This window comes from Acanthopagrus latus, chromosome 21 (genome assembly GCF_904848185.1).
Source record: "Acanthopagrus latus isolate v.2019 chromosome 21, fAcaLat1.1, whole genome shotgun sequence".
NCBI lineage: Eukaryota > Metazoa > Chordata > Actinopteri > Spariformes > Sparidae > Acanthopagrus > Acanthopagrus latus.
Window position 1 is genome coordinate 5,662,218 of NC_051059.1, and position 21,648 is coordinate 5,683,865.

Consider the following 21,648-nt stretch of genomic DNA (forward strand, 5'->3'; position numbering starts at 1 on the left):
AGTTTTACTTTCGCCAGAATCATTTCATAGCACTCTTTGTTTTGTACGTTTTGCCAAGTTATGCAAGTAGCCTCTTTTGACTCAGTTCCGAAGGCTTATCGTGCATGACACAGAGGTTAAAATTGACTTGCACCTGTGAGATAAGCTTGCATCAAACATGCCTCGTGTTTGCAGAAGGCATCCAAATATTTGGACTAGATTGGACTGGAATTGAGAAGCTTTCTGACAGTGTCATCAGCAGTGACATGCAGGAGGTTTTCCCAGATAGCTGTTGTTCAGTCAACTCATGGGCTGTTTTGATGGCACTTAACAAATCAGCATGAAAGGCAGAATCTGTAACATTTCTGCGTTAAAAAAGTCATCAAACTGCCGGACCTGACATTGTCGTTTTGTACACTCGCTTTATTCCAAATGTTTCCAACAATGTTTTAACCCTGGGAAAACCATCATTTCACTCAAGAGGTGCGCTTGATTTGCTCGCCTATCGCTATACCTTCCGGCAAACAGTGAGGAAGGAAGTCGAAGAAGACGTTAACATAAAGTGAACGAAAATGACCTCGTCTGTACCATTTCTGTGTGACTCACATAGACAGATTTTAATCACAAGTGGTGGTGGCTTGGCAATGAAGATGTGAACTCAGAGAAAGTCAATACTGTGCATTCAGATGGAAAAAGGTCTATGCATTCTTCTCCTTGCAGCCGCCTGCAAGAACTTAATCAACTGTAGACGGAGGCGTTCTTACAGCGTTGCAGCAGCTGATATCGTTCTGAATTAACCATGAATCCTCAGCTCAGTACAAACAGCTCTGCCTTTTTTATTTGCTTTAAACTTGCCTTTGTGTCTAAATGTGCGCCGTATATGGAGCGTTTGATTAAAAGTGTCTTCTTCACTGTTAGGTCTCAGTTGCTGCACATTCCCGTCAAGGGCTGCACGATATTGAAAACAACAGACTCTGCAATTCCTTGGTTTTCTGTTATACATATTGAGAGTGATGTCACAATGAGTAGAAGTCACCATGGTTACAACCAGTGAGTGGCAACACTGTCATTATCTGTCAAGTGCTGCAATTTTAACATTGAGCTTGAGTGCCACGAAAAAAAAAACACAAAGACATCTAAAATGTGAAGGAGCTGAGTTACTTGCCTCCACATTGTTAAGTCCTGCTGTGTGAAGATTGTGGTTGCACATGTTGCGATGTCAATACTGAAACGATACATTGTGCAGCCCTATGCCCTATGTACTGTCGCATCTTAATGCACCTGTCCCCAGTGTTTTGTCTTGTGCATTTCATGTTCAGGACATAATCAGTGTTGTTGCACTGCTCTTCTGTGAGTTATTGTTTTATCACTTCGCCTTCAAACACAAGCAAATATCACATTTCTGGTAAGGGACACACAACAATTCAGCTTCTCTACGACCTTTTTTTTTTTCTTTGGCTAAAGCCAGAACAGATTAAACAAGTCGAGGAATTTTTGTTTTTGCTAATCCTGGCTAGCAGCTCATTCCCCTCTACACTGACCTAACTGTTTTTGATCATAATTCGTTTATACCACCAAGACCATCACATTTCAGACACCCATGTAACAAGTTCTAATCCTGAGTAAAACCCTATAGAACCGCCAATTAGCCACATTGTTCAGGCATGCATTCACCTGTCTTTCTCTGTTTCTACCAACAATACTGAAATAATTGGAAGAGAAATATTACTGAGGCAGATGAGAAGGTGTGTAGGTTGTATAATCTAGAGTTATTAATAATTATCCTCAGTGTCACGCGCACAGGCATACTGTCATTAAGTATAATTTCCATTTCAAATGACAGCTTTAAATGGGATTGCAGAGCAAAACAATGTTTGCAATCTAATGCACAGTTTTTGTTACTTCAATGGATCCAATTTCCAGCATTGCATTAAGCCACACATTTAATGCTTGTTAGTTTAATTCCTACTTAGTTATAGGGAAACACAGGCCAAAAGCCAGCATTACAAACTAATAATTCTATAAGTAATAGTACCTCAAAGAAAAACGTTTCCCTGTTGGTTTCTTTGGTCAGGCCCAGACGCTTTGACCAAAACCCTACAGGAAGTAGTGTTGTTTCTTCTGCTGAGACTGTTTTCACTTTTTGCTTTAAAAATGTCAAATATCAAAACCAACCCCAGCGTAGAAAGTCACCAGTCCTCACTTCAGGCTCTGTCTCTTTCTCAGACACTATGTGTTGAACATCTCTGATGACATCGGGAACTTTGGAGAGGTCCGTTTGCCTATCCTTGGCTGCCTGGCAGTCTCCTGGCTTGTCGTCTTCCTCTGTCTCATCAGGGGCGTCAAATCGTCTGGAAAGGTCAGCCACCTTAGTCACACACACACACACACACACACACACACACACACACACACACACACACACACACACACACACACACACACACACACACACAGATACTCACACAAACATTATCATTTAACGCTTGATCACATGCAAAACAGGCATAATATTCAAACTATTTCTGCTGAATGAGAAACTTTCCAGCTGATTTCACCACATCCTTTGACTGAATCTATATGTGTGTGTGTCCAGGTGGTGTACTTCACAGCTACGTTCCCCTATGTCGTTCTGACCATCTTGTTTATCCGTGGCATCACCCTGGACGGAGCCATCAACGGCATCAAGTACTACCTGACCCCACAGTGGCAGAAGGTCCTTGATGCAAAGGTATTCAGTCACATAAACAGGCAGATGGAAAGAGAGAGATGTACGTCTTCCTTCTTTTGGCTATTTCTGACTGTGTGTTGGTTTGATGTAGGTGTGGGGAGACGCAGCGTCGCAGATCTTCTACTCCCTGGGCTGTGCCTGGGGGGGTCTCATCACCATGGCTTCCTATAACAAGTTTCATAACAACTGTTTCAGGTTGGTACTCCAGACAAGGGATACACAATTTACAGGATCATTTTTTCGTCACACATGCTTATTTGCTCTCTTGCTGTCTGAAGAAGAGATCAGAATCTGGTATTTATGCGATGAATAAGTACCTGGAGCCAGGAGACATTTAGCCTGGCTCTATCCTGAAGTGTCTACAAACACACAAAGAGGCTTGCTGATGTAAAAGTTTGTTTATATACCTGCACATATAATGTGAGAACAGCAAGACTTTTTACTAGACTTTTTTCTTGTCTGTGACATCTTCTCAGCATTCACTTTTAATGTCCAATTGAAATCCTTCAATCCATCACAGATATCTAAAAAAAAGTTCTTGTGGTTCAAAATAAAAGTCTTAAAGCCAAATGTAACTTGATGCGGCAAAAGCCATGAGGTGAATTTGAACCCCAAACCTCAACCTCAGCAGCCTGCATAAGGAATGCTTTTTTCTGTGTGTGTGCTACGTATCAGCTTCCTCACCTTTTATCTTTTGGTCTTCCAGCCTTCATCAGGTAGATTATAATTCCAAGGTTGGATGACCAAACATCAACTTTTAATAAAGCTGATTAATAGCTCATCATATTATCATATGGTGCTCATAATTAATCTGCGTTTAACATAATATTTTATGATGGTGTTCACACTAATGCTAAAGTCAAGCAAAAATCTGTACAACATATGTTAATAAACTTGTTGGCTTTCCAGAAACAAAGACAGCTTTATAACCACTCATGCAGGAATTCATGCTGTTGGATTTTGCAAAGCATTCACGGTGCAAGGCTTAAACAGTTACACTGAAACTCTTCAACTTGTTACAGCAGTGAAATAACATACATTAGAGGTGGTTGAATTGTACGTAGAAACAATGCAGTGCTGCAGCAGTTATAATGAGTCCTGCCTGCCTCTGACCGTGTAAATGTTACCACGCTTATTGTGTGTCGGGCTGTGCTGCCTCAATGTTTCAGCCACACAGACCAGCATCTTATTATTTGCACTAATCGGAGAAGCGAGGCGGAGGGAGAGCGAAGATGAGGAGGTGTGGGGGAAGAGGAGAGATGATGAAGGGGGAGGAAAAGAGGAAAAGAGAGAACAAACTTTGTGCAACAGAGGGAAGAGACAACCACAAGAGGAAGAGGAGGTGTCGTTTCAGGTTGTTCAGGCTGTGTGGAACCCCCCCCCCTAATGTGTCAGGGCCAGAGAGCGATGGAGAAAGTGAGAGGGAGAGGGTAAAATAGTCAGGAGGCATCTTCAAGGCTACAGGTCTAAAAAGAGAAGGGGGAGAAGGTGCGATAAGGTAGGACAGACAGGAGGAGGGACAGAGATAATGTGTTTTTTCGACTGGTGTTCAGGAAGCCGGTTGCACTCAGCTTGAATGTCAGGGGAGCGAGCGAGAAGCCGAGGAGAAGGTTAAGATAGAGGAGAGGGGACTGAGCAGGAGATAAGGAGAAGGAGAGATGCCATTTGCTCTCCTGAGCTCGTCCACACATGCTGACGGAGGGGAGGGCGTCGGCGAGGGAAACAGCTGAAGATATAATTTGTTCCTCTGCCAGGAGCTTGAGGTTGGGCTATCTGCGCGCACAGCTGTATGGCGGCCTAATCAGCTTGTGTTCTGCAGCTCCATCCCTGTGGAGTCGCTTTCTGCTCTCCTGTAACACCACCAGTCGGTGCCCATGCAGAAGAGCAGCGAGTGTAGGTTCGACGGCAGTTTGTGAGGAGCTGAGAAAGGGCATCAAAGTCATCAAAGACATCCTCCGCGATAACTCAAACAGGAAGTGCAGGGAAAACAGAGTGCTGTGTATTCCCTCACTGCGTCTGAAGAAAGTCAAAGTCCATGTATGAGTCAGGGAGAGTAGAGACGGAACAAGTGCTTCTCAGAACAAGAACAGCAATCTTCAAGGGGAGAAAAGGAGCGGAGCAGAGCAATGCTGCCCCCTTTAATAGTGCAAACAGACCGATGTGTCCACACTACAAGTCATCTTGACTCACAGAGAGTAAACCCAGCTCACATTTGATCCAAGGGTCAAAGGTGTGTAACTGAATCTGAGCTGTCTCTTATATTAAAGGGCAAATGTGGAGGAACTGAAACTAGGAACTGTTTTGTGTTTCGTGTAGAATGAGCCTTTAACATCTACAGAGAGAGAAGAGGCTTGTCCAGGGAGTCTGCAATGATTCTTCAGTAGCACAGAACAGACCAATCAAACAATAATGTCTGAAGTCACGAGGGATAATCAGTTGGTTCTCCTTGACTAACGAAGCCAATCTCTAAATATATGTTCGATTCTGGAATCTTTTTTTTTCTCTTGCCATATTTCTCACAACTCAACAACCCCAGTGCACTGAAGTGGAAAGGAAGGAAAAAATGAAAGGAATGCCATTGAAAGGAAAAATGTATGATGCTGTTTGATCAAGTCAAGTTTGCATTACACAATTAGATTGTAAGTAAGTAACCCCCATCTCCAGCCTTGTAGTACTTGTGTCAGGTGGTATTCAATAAAACGTACTTAATTCAAGACATCGAATTTTATGATGTTGCCAGATCGAAAGCAGGTACCTAACTTTTGCATTGTGAAGACATCATCACTCCTCACACAGCAGTTCCTGTACTGTAAACCTGCATATGACTTATTAATTAATGGAGGATTAATGGAGTTTTGTGTATGCGCAGGGACAACAACAATGATGTCAAATTGCAAACGTATCTCATTTGTTTTCCAGTTGAATTAATGCCCCACATGTTTTCTCTCCTTTTTATCCTGCACACAGAGACAGCATCATCATCAGTATCACCAACTGTGCGACCAGCGTGTATGCCGGCTTCGTCATATTCTCCATCCTGGGCTTCATGGCGCACAACCTGAACGTCCCCGTGTCAGAGGTGGCCGACCACGGCCCGGGACTGGCCTTTGTGGCCTACCCAGAAGCCCTCACCCTGTTGCCCATCTCACCCCTCTGGTCACTGCTCTTCTTCTTCATGCTTATCCTTCTGGGACTGGGGACTCAGGTGAGGCTGGGAAACAGGATGCGTTAACACCCAAATATAGAATCATGTCTGACCACACTAATGCAGCACTTTAATGTGAATTAGTGGATGATTACTCTCTGGTCTTGGAGCTGGTCAGCCTCTCTGTTATGGACATGAATGGATGATAAAATCTGTCCTGAAAAGACTTTCCATACTGTACATGTCTGTCATCATTTGCACAGATACTCATACCACGCTGTTAAGCCTGGTGAGACATCTGTGTAAAAAGATGCGCAGTTATAATCCTCAGTCTGTAACTTTGTTCAATATCCACAGCTCTATGTTAATGTTGTAAACAGACTCAGTGAACATATTTGACTGACAGGAATTGCATTCCTCAGGAACTCAGGATTAGACCTGATCTAGATCACATCTCTAGGTCTGTCTATAGGTATGACGTGGTGCTGGTTTAGTTGAGGACTGTTATGAACATTCCCAGGTCTCACACAGGCTTACTGTCTCAACTGGTCTGCCATATTTTTTAATATTAGCTTCATTTTTAAGATTTTTTTCAACCTGAGTTGAGTCAAGTTAAAAGACAACTGAGGGGGAGCAAATGTGCTGATACACATTGGTGAATTTGATGCCATGTGAGCAGCATGGCTTCAGGGATGGCTGGTGTTTGTTGGTCAGTCCATAAGACAGACAGCAATATCTCCAACCACTGAATGGATTTCCAGGAAGTTCAGTACAGATATGCCCAAAACATGATTCCTGATGACCCATTGACTTTTCATCCAGCGCCACCAACAGGTCACATTTTTCACTTATCCAGTGAAATGTCTAAGCAATTAGTGGATGGATTTCCAGGGAAATTTGTTCTAATATTCACCTTCATAAGCAGGGTAAAGTTATTAAGTGTCCAATTACCTGCACAAGTATTGCTTTCTCATAAGCGTCAGCTGTACAGTGCATGCTTGCACATTGAAATATACGTATAATTCCTTTAAACATCAACATTTATGCCTCGTCATTGTAGATTTGGTGGCATGGAAGCATTAGCTGGTAGCTCTGCCCAAGTACAGCCTCACAGGGCTGCTTGCATGGCTGTAGGCTCTCATGTTTCTGTATCATGCCATATATACAAAACTTTTTTTTATTCCTGACCACCCACCCATAGTTGATTATCAAAGCATTTCCATGTTATTTTTGTTTCCGTTTTAACAATGAATGTGTATAGAGGACATTCCAGTGTGTTGGATAAAACTGCGGTTGCTCACAGGAAATACTGAAGCCGAGGATTGTAAATTGCTCATAGAACATGAGGATACTGGACATTTAATGTAGATCAGAAACGTTTCACTTTTTAAAATTTCAACCTTCCCACAATGATGCTAATAGCCATAGCTTATCATCACTCAGCCGTGGACTGTTAATATAAAAAAAACAAAACATCTTCAATCATGTGTCAAGATTCTGCAACAAGATTTAAGCAACAGCTTTCCAGTTTCATCTCTCATGTAATCGAATCCTGAAACCTTTCATCCCTGTTCTCATAGTTCTGCCTGCTGGAGACCCTGGTGACAGCCATTGTCGACGAGATCGGCACAGACTGGATCATTAGGAACAAGACTGTGGTCACACTGTCAGTGGCCATTGTTGGATTCTTACTGGGCGTGCCACTAACAACACAGGTAAGTCCCACACACATTTGGATCATACGTTTAAAGTGGTTTTCTCTCGTGGAGATGCAGTTTTGACTCTGTTTTCTGTTTGCAGGCAGGGATCTATTGGTTGCTGCTGATGGACAACTACGCTGCTAGTTTCTCTTTGGTTATTATCTCCTGCATAATGTGCATCTGCGTCATGTATGTCTATGGTAAGTGGGGAAACAGACTGATTATCCCGATGTGTGAAGTGTTCTCAAAATGCCCTCGTGTGAATTTCTGTCAAGAACCTCATGTTTTTAACTGACAAAATGTCAGTATGTCTGATTCAAATAAGAGTGTCTCCGGTGACAGATCCATAGAAGAGGAATGTTCATTTAAAGAAGTAAAGCCGCTTCTGCAATATTGTCAACACAAATAAATGCATCACAAAAAAGAAAAACAGCAGAAGCAGAGATACGGATCTTTCTCCACCAACTGCAGCTGAACAGGCCAGCACACAGCGCTGCCTCAGGACATGTTTTCAGTATGTGCTGTGAGACTAAAAAAAACCTTTCCTCCTCTTTCTTTCGTCAATATACCTAGCGTGGTGGATTGAGAAAGTTATGGGCCCCATGGCATCTATTTAGTGTCACCGCTGGAAACATGATACAGGGCAATCATGTGTGCAGGGAGTACAGGCAAACATGCACACGCATAGACAGACGACACTCAAGGCTATGCGGCTGATCTCCATTTCTTTCCCCTCATTATAACACATGCGAGAGTTTCTCTTTCTCTTTGTGTCCCAAAATGGCACAGTGGATTTTTTTTTTTTTTTTTGCTTTTTGCGGGGTGTCCTAAAATAACACTTACTTCTAATGGCCATAAAGATTGCATCCCCTGTGAGGGTTGTAAGAGAGAATCTTCCCCTCGGCAGATGTCTCCTGCTTATATGAACAGGTTACGATCAGCACCTTATGACACATTTTGCTAAAGGAGATCTGAAGATTAACCTGTAATACAGCGGCACACCATGCAATAAAGGTTTGATCTACTGACTTTATCCGCCATCGCCGAACGTAGAATAATTTTACGCCCGTGAAGTTTTTCGGTTGATTAGCCTGCGGTCAGATACAGGCACACTAACACAAGCTCACAGTGGAACATTTAAAGGCAGTGGAGATAAGTGGGCTGATATTATCTTGAAAATAATACACAGCTCACAGTTATTTAAAGTCAATTCTCTTTTTTTTACTTTCCACAAGTCTCATTATGTATTTTAAGTGGTAACTGGGATTGTCTTTGATTTATGTTATTGTGTCCAAGCAGCGATTTATGTCCCTGGCTATTAAAGTCGTAGTCCAGCCTGCTCCCTGTGAGTGCTGCTGAGATATCATTTATATATCTCTATATTCAAAACCAATCACATACGAGGCACTTAGTTTAATGTGATGATTTTTTTTGAAAGCAGTCCAGCCAGTCTGGGGCCTATCAGCTGCAGCCTCAACTGTAGTAGAAGTCGACAAGGAGGGATAAATGAAACCAGGGACGTTTAGTTACAACAGTCAGCTTCAGACTCACTGCTGAAATGCTTCAATATCGCAGATTGATGAAGCGTACCTGTCCAAAAACAAGCAAGGTATAAATGTTGTATGTCATTACTTAAATGTGAAATGAGCGCTCGATCTTTGATGTTCATCTCATCATCCTAAGTCCTGTCTTTGTTTGTATCACAGGTCACAGGAACTACTTTAAAGACGTGGAGATGATGCTGGGCTTCCCTCCTCCTCTCTTCTTCAAAGTCTGCTGGAGATTCATCTCCCCAGTCATCATCTCTGTAAGTCAATGTAGACAAACACAGCTGCTGCTGTGGTTCCACAGGTCAGAGGGATTGAACCTGTAATCAAAACAACATGTTGCAGTCATCTAAATATATGTTGACGTATTGATCTGATGGATGTTCAGTTCAAGGTTCAAAACTTTTCCTGTGTTGCTGACACATTTGTTCGGGACCTGACCTACATTCGAGCTGCTATCACCGCTAATCTGTTTGGCTACTGTTGGCTGCGTTTCCAATATAAACCTCTAAAAGCAAATCTTTCTGACTGGGAAACAGACACATGCAGCTGCTATCAATGGTATTTCCCATGCAGGCGGCAGCATTAGTTCACTAAGCTGCTGTGCCGACCAAGAAATTCATTGTTGTGGATTACTGGTCAGATTTCAGCCACTTTTGTTCTCTCTTTCATTTCACAACACAGATTAATGCCCTGCTCTGCAGGCCCACTGCTAGAACTGTGACTAAACTCTCAGCTGCTGGGAACAGTCGTGATTTAGAATCATAATTATGATGAAGTTTTAAACAAAAACAGATGGCGGTGCCGCTACAATGATTTTACCTGTGCTGAGTCGATGTAGGTTTCTTGTGAAAAACTGATCTGCTGTAGAAGAAGTAATGGTTTTTGTATTGACCACACAACAGCAGCCAGTTGCTTGGACTAATTCTAACCTGGATGGGGAACAGTTATTGATTTGACTGTAATTATTGTGGTATATTGCTGTATATTGTACCTAGTATTGTGTAATTGTTAGGATGCAGTGAAACATATTTTTAATTCATATTGTTTTTCTTTTCTTCCTCCTTTCTATATTTTTAAATGAGGTTTTATTTTCACTGACTTTGGTACCAAAGGTAATTTTTCAAACAACTGCTCTAAATGATGAGGCCCTGACTCCTCCTGTCTGTCTTCTGTCTGTGCAGTTCATCCTGATCTTCACAGTGATCCAGTACAAACCCATCACCTACAATGACTACGTGTATCCCGGCTGGTCTCTGGCTATAGGCTTCTGCATGGCCATGTCCTCAGTGATCTGCATACCTATCTATGCCCTCTACAAGATCTCCAGGTCCCCAGGAGCCACCTTCAGAGAGGTACAGTACCTTCTACAGCTGGTTCTACTAATGGACAGAGACCCTATGGCATTTCTGCTTTGAAATACAGGGAGCTTACATGGTGGGACTTCAACCTAGTATCCCCATTAAACTGTAACCATCAGTCATTCATTCATTCATTCATTTAATCTGCACACTTTGTATCTTCCCTGTATTGAATGATTTCTTCTGCTTGCATTACGGGGCAGTTGTAGCTCAGGAGGTAGAGCGGGTCATCTCATAATCGGAAGGTCACTGGTTCGAATCCCTAGCTGTATGTCAACCCCAAATGGCACAATGGCATCAGCGTATGATTGTGTGTGTGTGTGTGAATGGGTGAATCTGACAAGTGTAAAAGCAGCTTTGAGCAGTCAGTAGAATTGAAAAGTGCTATAGAAATATGAATCCATGTACCATTACTTACTAACACGTAGTGTCATGGAACAACAGATGAATTAGTAGGAAAGGACTTCACATATACACTATGGCAGGAGTTCTCATCGCATAACGGAATCACTTTTTTCTCAATACTTTGTTACTATTAAGGCAGCTGTAACAAGAATGTGACTCATCAGACCACATACCTCCGCCGAGACCTTACAGTCCCGTTTAATTCAATCAAGTCTCATCCAGATACTACTATACTCGGCCACCTAAATACACCTGATTTGTTTCATTTAGATCCATGTATTATTCCCTGAGAAAATTAACAAAATGCATCCTATATTATTATTTAGTTAATGGGGTCTGTCTGTTCTGCGCCGAGACACATCCTCCATCTAAGTTGTGTGGAAATCTGGTCTGTAGTTTTTGTGTTATACTGCTCACACTCCAATACACAAATGGACAAAAAGGTGAAAACCTTGGCGGAGATGGTGATTGAAGTGCAATTGCTTTAAAAAATTCGAACAATGGGTTTCAAGTTGGAGCGTATGTTATCCATGCCCTGCAGGCACGCGGATTGTCACTTTGTATGTAAACACTGACAGCGAGAGCTGTCGGACAGTGAGAGCTGACAGCAGGTGAAGTGTCTGTTTGATGACTCAGCCTTGGAAGCAGCTGTAATGTTGGTGGATGAGTCGAAGTGTCAGTCGGATGAAAGCCGTTGAAATGTCATTTGAAGTCAACGTTTCATGAAGTGTGTGTGCTGTTAATAGTTGAAATGCCTGTTTGAGCTGTTTGTTGAAGAGTACAATCAGTGTCAGTTGATGTTTGGAGGCTGTTGGTACCTAAACATTTGAATGACCTGGACTGGCCTTTAAAGAGTAAGCCGTGAAAGCAGTTGAAATGTTTCCCCCCCTGCTGACAGACGTCCCCTTTTGTCTCTCCCTGTATCAGCGGTTGAAGCACGCCTGCCGAGCACATCCAAAGTGGGGCCCCGCCCTGCAGGAGCACCGGACAGGCCGCTACGCCCCCATGGCCTCTGAAGACACCGTGGAGGCTCGCCCCCTCAAGGAGAAGGAGGAGCTGAAGGAAGAGCTGAAGGAGGAGGAGAAGGAGAAGGAGAGGAAGGAAGAGATCAGCCTCACCATCCAGGGAAGCAACGGCTCCACCAACACACACAACAGCCCCAACCCCAGCGCATAGACGGCACCTTGCCCTGTCAGCACTACCGGGCGCGGCCCCCCGTCAGTCGCGCCCCACCATCTTCCTCCTTCTCTTCCTTCCTTATCCTCTCCTCTCCTCCATCCTCACCCCGCTTTCCCACAGTCCTCTGTGGGGGAGATCCCATTCACTGGAGACCTTTACATATTGTAAGGGCTTATTATATCTATCCTAACCTCTTCTATCTATCTGTGTGTCGACTCTAGATAAACGAAGGAAAAAAAAAAAAAAGCGAAAGGAAGAAAAAAATTGGGTCATCATCCAAAAGATCTGTGTGTATGTCAATGTGCGTGCGTGGGTGGGTTGTTAATTTGTTTCGCATAATTTAATAATGCAGTTTGTTTTTTTCCTTTCCTTTTTTTTTGTAAAACATGTATATGTCATCCTCATATGCAGTTAGAGGTACGGTAGATTGTGACGCTGCATGTGTTTTGTTTTTGTGCATGCAGCAACATAGAGACACACACTGTTCTACTTTATTCTGTTAGCTGGCTCGGTTTGGGATTGGCGACTTTCTAGCAGCAGTGTTGTGACAGCCGGAGACTTGTTGTTTGCGACGTGATACCCAGTGGTGCTGTAACAAAGAGGAGCAGGACGAACTGTGCCTGAACTGGCCATTTGACAGTTTTTGATGATGCCCGAAAAGATGGAAAGAGGCTCAAATCCTTTGGCCAGAAAAAAAAATAAACGAAGGCGGATACACTCGTTCACACTCATACACTCACACTATTGTACATTTGACAGCACACAGTGACCTCAACCATAGTTGATCTCAGCTTAAGACTAAGCCTGTTGTTTTTTATGCTGCTTCTTCTTTTAAACAAAAAAAAAAAAAGATATTCCACAGAGCACAAATGTTTAACAAACACCCAAGATGGCGAATGACACTTAGGGCTGATTTTCTGTGGAAGTTTCCTCCATTTGTAACTTTTTTTTTTTTTCCACTAAAGCTGCTTAAACTCAGCAGAGAAATTATCAGTGATACTGTACTGTTACTGTACTCTCTGCCTTTATTCACACACACGCAAAGCATTTATTTCCAGTTTTAGGACAGACGTGAACCCAGTGCCCATTTCTCAGGGTCCAAGCGAAGTTAAACCGTATGGTCGTTTCTCGCCCATGGAAACCTTGTCTCGAACCGAGGTGGCCTGTTAAGATTATGGGGACTGAAACCGCCAAACACTCCCACACGCACACACACACAAAAAAAAAGACAGGTAGATGCAACTCTGTATATCGAAGTGCCATCTCTTCATAAGTCTTCCAGGCATTCTTTTTGAGTGAAATGCATCTTGGGACGTGGTCTATGAAGGAGGATCCGGGCGCAAGGAGGTAGCCAGGCGGAAAGGATCGTAGGTGTGTTGTAGTCTGTGTCTCCCGTGGGTCGTAGCAATCTGCCCCATTTAAGGCATGTTACCAAAAACAGTACCTGAGTTACCTGAGTCCTGCACATGTTTTTGGTAACATATATACTGTATTTCTCAGAGAGACCTGTGTGGCGTCTCTTACAGTCAGTGGAACCTTTAATGTATTTACAGGCATTTCTTTTAGAGCTCTGAGCCAAGCTGTGCTGTGACTGGTGGAGAGATGGGAAGCAGAGAGATGCGGCTTGTTTCACAGAAGAAAACTGAATATAAAAAAAAAATCAATTTTAAATGAATTACGTAGTTTTAAATGTAGCTGTATAGTATCGTTCTCTCGGTAGAGTTCTCCTTTTTACCTCTCGTTATTGTAAAGTAACTTAGTAAATAATTATAAAGACAGCATATGTTTATTTTGTACAAAAAATAAAAACGACAGAATCATGATTAACCGTGTTTACTATTCCTCGACTGTGATTTGATTTGTTTCGTTGGAGGGTGTGACAGGACGGAGAGGGGTCTTTTTCAGCACGCAGGGTTTGGGTTTCACAAAAGTGTCTGATTGGAACTGGAACTGATCGGGAAAGCAGTGTGACGGCAGAGGTTAAAAAAGAAAAAGAGTTGTGGGTTGTTTTGGTTTTTTTTTTGTCATTGAGACAGCCACGTGAAGGTCACATGTCTTCTTTGTCTTTTCATCCTAAGATTCTCTGTTGGACGCCCGCTCAGGTGGTAGTGAGATGTTTTTTTTTAGCTTCACAGGCATGGGATTGCATCAGGTCTGGCTGTGCAGTTTGCTTCACATCATAGTTTCACGTTTTCTTTGTTTGTGAGCTGTCAGGTCATCAGTGAAATCAAAGACGTCTGGAGAACTAAGAGCTGAGATACCAGCGTGAGCATAATATACAAACATGGCCGATATCCCAAGAGTTCATGGTTGTTTTTTTTGACACAGTTTTAAGAGATATTGAAGCACAATTTTAGACTCAATCTGAACATTTCTTCTTGTTTTTCACCACTATTCCCGCAATCATGTCTGGAGGAGGACAGTGAATTTGGCACAACAGTGAAGTTGCTCCTTTAATCCACAAGAGGGGGGTGCTGCTGACACTCAGGGTAGTAAAGGCACAACAGATGTTTAACTGTGAACTAAATGCAAAAGACACGCTAACACTTTATAATAACTCTCATTAACCCCATGATACATTTATAGTTAATTAAACTTCACAAACAATGGGTTAAGTCTTTATAAATCTTTTATTATCCAGTTATTTAAGCAAATTAAGCAATGTTATTATGCAATTATTAAGCATTGTATTGTAAAGCTGCAGTGATAGTTGGTTGGTTAATAAATACTGTGTAGTTCATCTATAAACATTATTCAGATGGCCTTTATAAGACTTAACAATTGCTTAATAAATGGTTGATAAAAAATGTCATTGTTAAATAACCATTAACTGGAGTTTAATTAACTGTGAATGTACTATTTATTAAAGGTGCAAAGTGTGAGAACTGGCAGCAAATCACCACGGCAATCGCACACCCACGACTGTAGCTGTCGCTAGCAAGTTAGCTCGGTTAGCCACACAGCTAGCCAGAATACCGGAGGCTAGCACAGGAGCTTTGGACCGCTAAGAGGAGGAGGTTAGCAAGGATTACAAGACATATGGATTTCTTTGACATAACGTTGAAACTGCTATCTCTTCACGGTTTTGGTTTTCAACTTAAATTCTCACATATTGCACCTTTAATGAAGGTTATTATGAAGTGTTGCCAAAGAGACAAGACTTCCTGCGGCTAAGAAAAGTAACAATGACAGAGGTCAATGCAAAGCACAGAAGCTCGACTACAGTGAAGATATTCCTGACAAGCACAGTGAGCCTTCTGAAACAAGCACACCGTTCTACCCAGGTGTTTTTATTTACAGGAACTAAGATTATAGATACTTGCTCCCATTGGTGGAGACTGGTAGCTAGCGTTCTGATTCCACCGCCTGAACTACTCCCATCACACACAACGTATTTTTGCAGTCGTGATCTTTTTTTTTTTTTATTATTATTATTATTATTACTGCAAAAACCAGGTGCTCTATGAAACAATACACTCACCGTCTGCTAAACACTCTTGAGTATCTCACATCGCTTCCTCTGAGTAGAACTCTAAGTGACTTTCTAAATGAGGTTTATTTGCTGATAAAGGTGAATATGAAGTTGTTATTCTCAGTGCACATTTGGACAGCTTGTAGCTCAGACCGTCTCCTGTTCGTGATTGCCTGTCTCGTGCGTTCAGTGTGGTAGTAAGTGAAGCGTAGCCACCGTGTTACCATGCTATCTCTCTCTTTACAACCCAGCCCTCACCATCTCTGCTGACCCCGCAACTCTTCCTCCCTATGTACAGTAATGTAAAAAAAAACAAAAAAAAACAAAACTATATAATCGGACTGTGCGTATGTGTGTGTTTACCTTTTGCTTTTATTCCGGGGGTGGGTAAGTGTGTATTTGCGGGTCGAGGGAGGGCGGGTGTTGTTCGATTTTGTTTTTTTTGTTTTTTTGATTTGTCATTTTTCTCGTAGTGTAGTGTAGATGATGTCAGGTGCACTGTGTACTCTGTGTGTAGTGGATTAGCTCTTACTGCTGAGCCTGCATGTAGAGCAGGTGTAGTGTCGGTATTGATGTCATTGTACCTCTAACCTATCAGAACTAGCCAAGTCCTATTCTGCTAATAATATACAGTCTATCTTTTAAGAAGAAAAAAAAATGTTTTTGTACTAAAAGAAGAGAAAGAAAACTACATATTTTATCTTCAGACTTTAATCATTGTTTATCCATGTTCAATGACATTGTTTGTTTTACAAGTTGTATTCGTAGAAAAAAAAATATTAAGATAAAAGCCAGTTAATATTAAAAGCATTTCCAAACAAAAAGCTTTGGATCGAAACTTGAACTACACAAGAATGGTTAGTTTGTGGCGTAGATGGCAGCTGCAGCTATATTGACAATGCTTTTTTTTGTTTGTTTGTTTTGGGTTTTTTTTTGTTTTTTTTTAAGAACAGTATTGCATAAACGTAGAGCTACGTTTTACAAACGGTGCAGTGCCAACAGTCATACATGGCTGTGACCTTTAATCTTCCGTGGCCCTTAACCCGAACAGTTTGGCTTTTTTTTCTGTCTAGTTGTTACAAAATCAGCTAAAATCAAAACACCAAAATTACTCTTCAACCAAGATCGAATAAGCGTCAGGACCCATTAACCACGTTTTCATTCTCACACAGCTCTGATGCTTAATATCAGAACATTGCCTGAAATATTCACATAAAACAGTTTTATGGCATATGTATCAGACAGGCTCCAGTTACCATTATATTTGGATTTAATTCCCTTGTTGTCAAAGTGAAACTTAAATTTTCTGGCTGCCACAAGAGTGAGACCCCAGTTGTTCCTTCTGGGAAAGCTTAAAAAACACAATTGAGAAAAGTCAATGACTGACCCCTGACTAACATATTATTGCCTACTATCATCTCACACTGAGGTGGCTGTGCAGAAAGTCACTGATGTTGAAGAACGTGAACTAGGTGAGGGGTCCAGACCATTTTATACACAAACTAACAGCACAACTGTTTCACTGTACTAAAATGAAAACTGTGATTTTACCTTGTTTCTGTGGTTCTCTGTAAATGACAGAACATTACCTCTTGAATTTCCTACTACTGCTCATATAAGCATAATCTCATGTTTCAGCACTTTAAAGGAATCATTTTTTTTTTATAAGCAACAGGAATAAAAAAAATCTATGATTAAAATAATAATCCACACTTCAGTATTGAAAAAAAGAAAAACAATGAAAATGTGTTTTTTACAGCTGTCAGGCTGAAAGAAGCTGTCCGAGTGGCAGTGGACAAATGCTGTGTTGTTGCTATGCCAATGTAAATTGTTTCATGGGAGGAGTGGAGAGGAAAAGCACAAGTGAGAAAAGAGAACACAGTTCTTCTGGTACTCTCGATCATATCTATCTGTCTATCTATCTAACCATGTCTGTTCTTCTTGTTCTTCAACCTTTAGGGCCAAAATCCATTGAAATGTCTTATAGTCCTGTCGGCTGTATATCGTAAACTGTTGAATTACAAAATGGTAAATAAAATCTATTTTAAAGATCAGTGTGCTGCCGTCTTTTTGTCTCGTTTCATGGTGTAATGACCTCATACCACTTAAAATGCATAATTATGATTTTCTGAATTTCGTAACAATGTATTATTTCAGGTTATTTTCATTGGTTCTGTTATGATGGTTTGTGTGTTACCATATCAAAAGGCAGGAACAGACAACTTCCCATCTCTACATCTGCATTCACCCTGTGGAATTACAGTTGGCACCGCTGTCCTACAGATCACTAAAAGCCTGGCTACTGTCCAAAGCAAAAAAAAAAACACCATACGGTTCCCAATATGACCTAGAAACCCTGATCTCAGAGCTATAAAAGGCCAGAGATAAAACACGGTGGTGAACGAGGGAACCAATCTGTCTATATGTGTATGGTGTCATTCTTCTACAGCCACTAGCTGTGCAATCAGTATTAACTTCAGAAAGATAAGGTAACAGAAAAAAAAGTCAATTGCTAGTTTGAGGAGTGAGAAGTAAAGCTGTGTTTTAGATTCTCGTAATACAAACCAGTGCTATGGAAATGTAGTAGTTGAAGTATGGAACTCTACAGGACCAACATTGTCCCATTCCAAACTTTTACCAAGATTCACCATCAGTTAAATCATGATGATGATAGATGAAGAACCACAGCTATTTATGTTAGTTGTAAAATAAATTGAAAAAAAGATAAATGGATGATTAAATGATAAACAGATAAGTAAAAGTTAAAAAAAAAAATAATATTTCTGGTGCAGTGTGCAGGATGTGTTCAGGTACAGCTTGCAGAAAGCAGCAGCTCTGTAGTCTGGTGGTACGGCAGTGGACGCGTCTATGTTTCAGCAGACAGCAGGGTGAACGGACACTGGTGGTGTCTTTAGGTATTGTTTGGGCTCTGTGCAGGCATCTCACCTGCCCTGTCGGGTTTGTGTCCCCATACAGCGAGGCGACATAAGTTATTGAAAAAAGGAAAACAAAAAAACAAATTAAAAGCTGAATCCATAACAGCAAACCCTACCCTAACCCTAAGCCATAACAAATTAAACGTATTACTTACACTTAAATCAGCACACTTGGGGAGGTTTGGTGCTAAAGCCTTAGCTCTTCTGGTCTGACAAGTTGTTTAAGGTGGATAATGTTAGCTAAGGTTAGCAGACTTGTAAACATGTAAATGTTACTGATGGTCCGTTTGCTGACTACACTACTTGTGGTATGTTACAAGGACACCACTTATAGCCTGTCTGAGAATTTGGTTGAAAAAGTAAAACAAGAAGTAACCATGTGACACTTCCTTTGCGAACACGGTCCTGTTCAGTTGTGTTGTGTAATGATGGAATCCATACAGCAACTGACTCATTTCCATTTGTGACCTCAGCATCTACAGCAGTTACAGTACAGTTATTAAAGCGACATTATGTAGAAACTGGCATTTTGTGAGATTTAGTGCCCCCCACAGTTTTCTGAATGCATCACCACTGTCGTCAATACAAATCAAGCTGTGTAGTGCTATTTGTTTATTAAGCACCAGAGCGAACCTAGATATCCAATAAATAAAAGGATGTTTTCCTGCCTCCTGACGAGTTAACATTAGCTAGACATAAACTGAGGGGAAAAAAAAGAATTGACAAATACTACTGGCATATTTTAAGGTAAAATATTTTTCTTTTACCATCAGAATGATTCTAAAGCAGTTATTTGAAGGTTAAAAAAAAAAAAAAAAAGTGCTTTGAATTGAAACTGATCGGGAAAAATTTGATATTCAAGGCAATCTCAAGTCTTGACGGAGGTTAATAAAAAGTCTTTGACATTGCAGGGCTGACACCCAAGACCTTCAGCTGAAAGACGTGTAGAAAATGAAAATGTGTAGACGGGAGCCAAAAGGGGGACACGGTCACAGAAATCACACAGGAGATCAGCGAGAGGGCACCCGATACAGATGGCCTACAGTACAGAGGAAATTACAATTCTAATTTACTTTCAGTGAGAAAGGAGTGATGAAAAAAAAGGCTTGGAAGGGCACCTGTAACATAAAAAGATGACTTTTACAAAGCATCTGCAGAACTACTCACACGGTCAGGTTTAAGGATTTTTACCAACCAGAAAAGGTCCGATTATTCTGTACGTGTGCAGCGGAACAGTATCTTTCTTCTCTCCTCTTCTTAAATCCATCTGCCAAGTCCTCGCATCTAGCTTGTGACCCACTGGAGTTTATGTTTTAGGTCACAACAAACTTTTTTTGTACACGACTTCATAAAAAGAAAACTACAGCGTTTCATTGCACAGTGTACTGGTCAGATGTGTAAGCTCGACCAGATGTGCTGCAGCACCGGAGCACTTTTCTGCTCCACATCCTCAACCCTGTGTGACAGTGGATCACAGGAGGTAGTTACAGTGTCATGACTTACAGTGACTTTCACACTAGATGGCGATGGAGAGCCAGAATTCATGAGCTGCTTTCTTGTGGACAATAATTACAGGACTGCTCTCTTCAGTTGGACTGATAGAAAGAGGCTGTCATGGTTTAAAAGCTGCTGTTGCTGATAATAAGTAACGTGTGCCAATTACTGATGTGCTGATGCATTTTCGTCCCAGACAAATACAAGTGTCCGGTATTTTTGTCAGTGAGGAAATGTCATTGATACCAGCATTTACATTTATGCTTTAGTCTAATTCAAATTTTGTACAACAACTTTCTTTGAATTTAGAAAGCAGACGAGTAAATGTTGTGTTTTCTGTCCAACTATTTAAACGGTAAAGTTTGTTTAACTGCAGATACAGCTGCACCGTGGCATGGTTTCACTGCAACGCTGGCATGAAGAGTACTTCAGATGTGGACACGAGCAAGCCAGCAAACACATCTTAAACCAGATGTATGAGTTTTATAACTTTTGTGTGATGTTTATTACCCCACTCTGGGTTCTCAGTGGATAATTGTAATAATGTAATAATTTTCGAGATTCACAATGTAGATTTTTTGTCGTTACACAAGAATGCACAACCAACGTGTAAACTAGAACATATATAAACAAATATCAAAGTATTTTATTTATTAGTTCTGAGTAATTAAAGGTGCAATTTGCAATTTTTTAATGTTTACCACTGAAATTCTAGATGTTTTGCTTCAACATGTATTGTCAATATTTTAAAGAATGAGCTGCCGCAGAATATTGGATTTTCTTTTTTCACACTATATAAAGTAAAACCAAAGAAGGAAATAAAAATAGGAACACTGAAGTATATGTCAACACGGACTGAGAAAGCTGTTATTTCAAGGCACCTTCTCATAGACCAAAGTGACAGCCATATGGTCCGTCCTGCACTACCAGGTTGGACCAGAAGAGGGCAGCATGACTGTGGTAATAAAGCCTCTATTTACAGCACCGGCTCCTCCAGCCAAGTCATTTTAGCACCGGGTAATAACATCCATCATGGGTGCCACCAGGTTACAGGACTAAGCAACATAATGAACACGGCTGTATGTCAGGGGCTTGTTCAGCGTTAGCACAACATACACAGCACGTCTCATTCTCGGTGCTGGCTTGGCTTGCTGTTACCTAAGCCCACTATCAGCAGATCTCATCAGCTCCAACAGTGCTGTTTGGGGAAGATAGGAAACAAGAAGACACAGAGAATCTGCCTTTTAGAATAGCTGAATTATAATGGTGATCCGAACAGCGACAGGCAGAGGACAGCTGTGGAGTTCTCACAGTCCTCGAATGCACTCCATGCAGTCCTCAGAGCAACTCTGTTGGAGAGCGGTGCAGCCTGGATGTCAGGGGTGGCTGAAGGACATTTTCAACACTGGAGTTTTTCTGACAGAAAGTAATTTTCCTGCTCGCAGCACCACTGTTGCACTTTTTTTTTGAAAAGGTGACTCCAGTTCTGGGAAATACCGCCTTTCTCTTTACAGGAACTGAAGTACAGCCTCCACTCCACTTCACAGCGAGCGAGCTGCCGGTCCTCCACTTGTGTCAGCTGCAATACACCTCATGTCTGCAGCATGACACCACAGCGTTATACTTTCATTAATAAGGTTGTGGGGGGTGGGAGTAGTTGTTATTGCTATTCAGATCGTCTGACACCAGCCGGAGATTC

General features: G+C 41.5%; 1 protein-coding gene across 2 annotated transcripts in view; it reads left to right on the forward strand.

Annotated features, from left to right (window-relative positions):
* slc6a9 (solute carrier family 6 member 9) overlaps positions 1–17,573 on the forward strand; it is a 76,518-nt gene extending 58,945 nt beyond the window's left edge. The window contains exons 7-15 of one of the 2 annotated variants that reach the window (XM_037085178.1): positions 2,206–2,338; positions 2,576–2,710; positions 2,802–2,905; positions 5,678–5,915; positions 7,436–7,570; positions 7,656–7,755; positions 9,262–9,362; positions 10,287–10,457; positions 11,796–12,044. In XM_037085178.1, coding sequence (XP_036941073.1) covers positions 2,206–2,338; positions 2,576–2,710; positions 2,802–2,905; positions 5,678–5,915; positions 7,436–7,570; positions 7,656–7,755; positions 9,262–9,362; positions 10,287–10,457; positions 11,796–12,044 — 1,366 coding nt within the window. Of the gene's footprint in view, positions 1–2,205; positions 2,339–2,575; positions 2,711–2,801; positions 2,906–5,677; positions 5,916–7,435; positions 7,571–7,655; positions 7,756–9,261; positions 9,363–10,286; positions 10,458–11,795 lie in introns of both variants that reach the window. The other variant, XM_037085176.1, reaches the window with a different exon arrangement.
* The last annotated feature ends 4,075 nt before the right edge of the window (positions 17,574–21,648 follow it).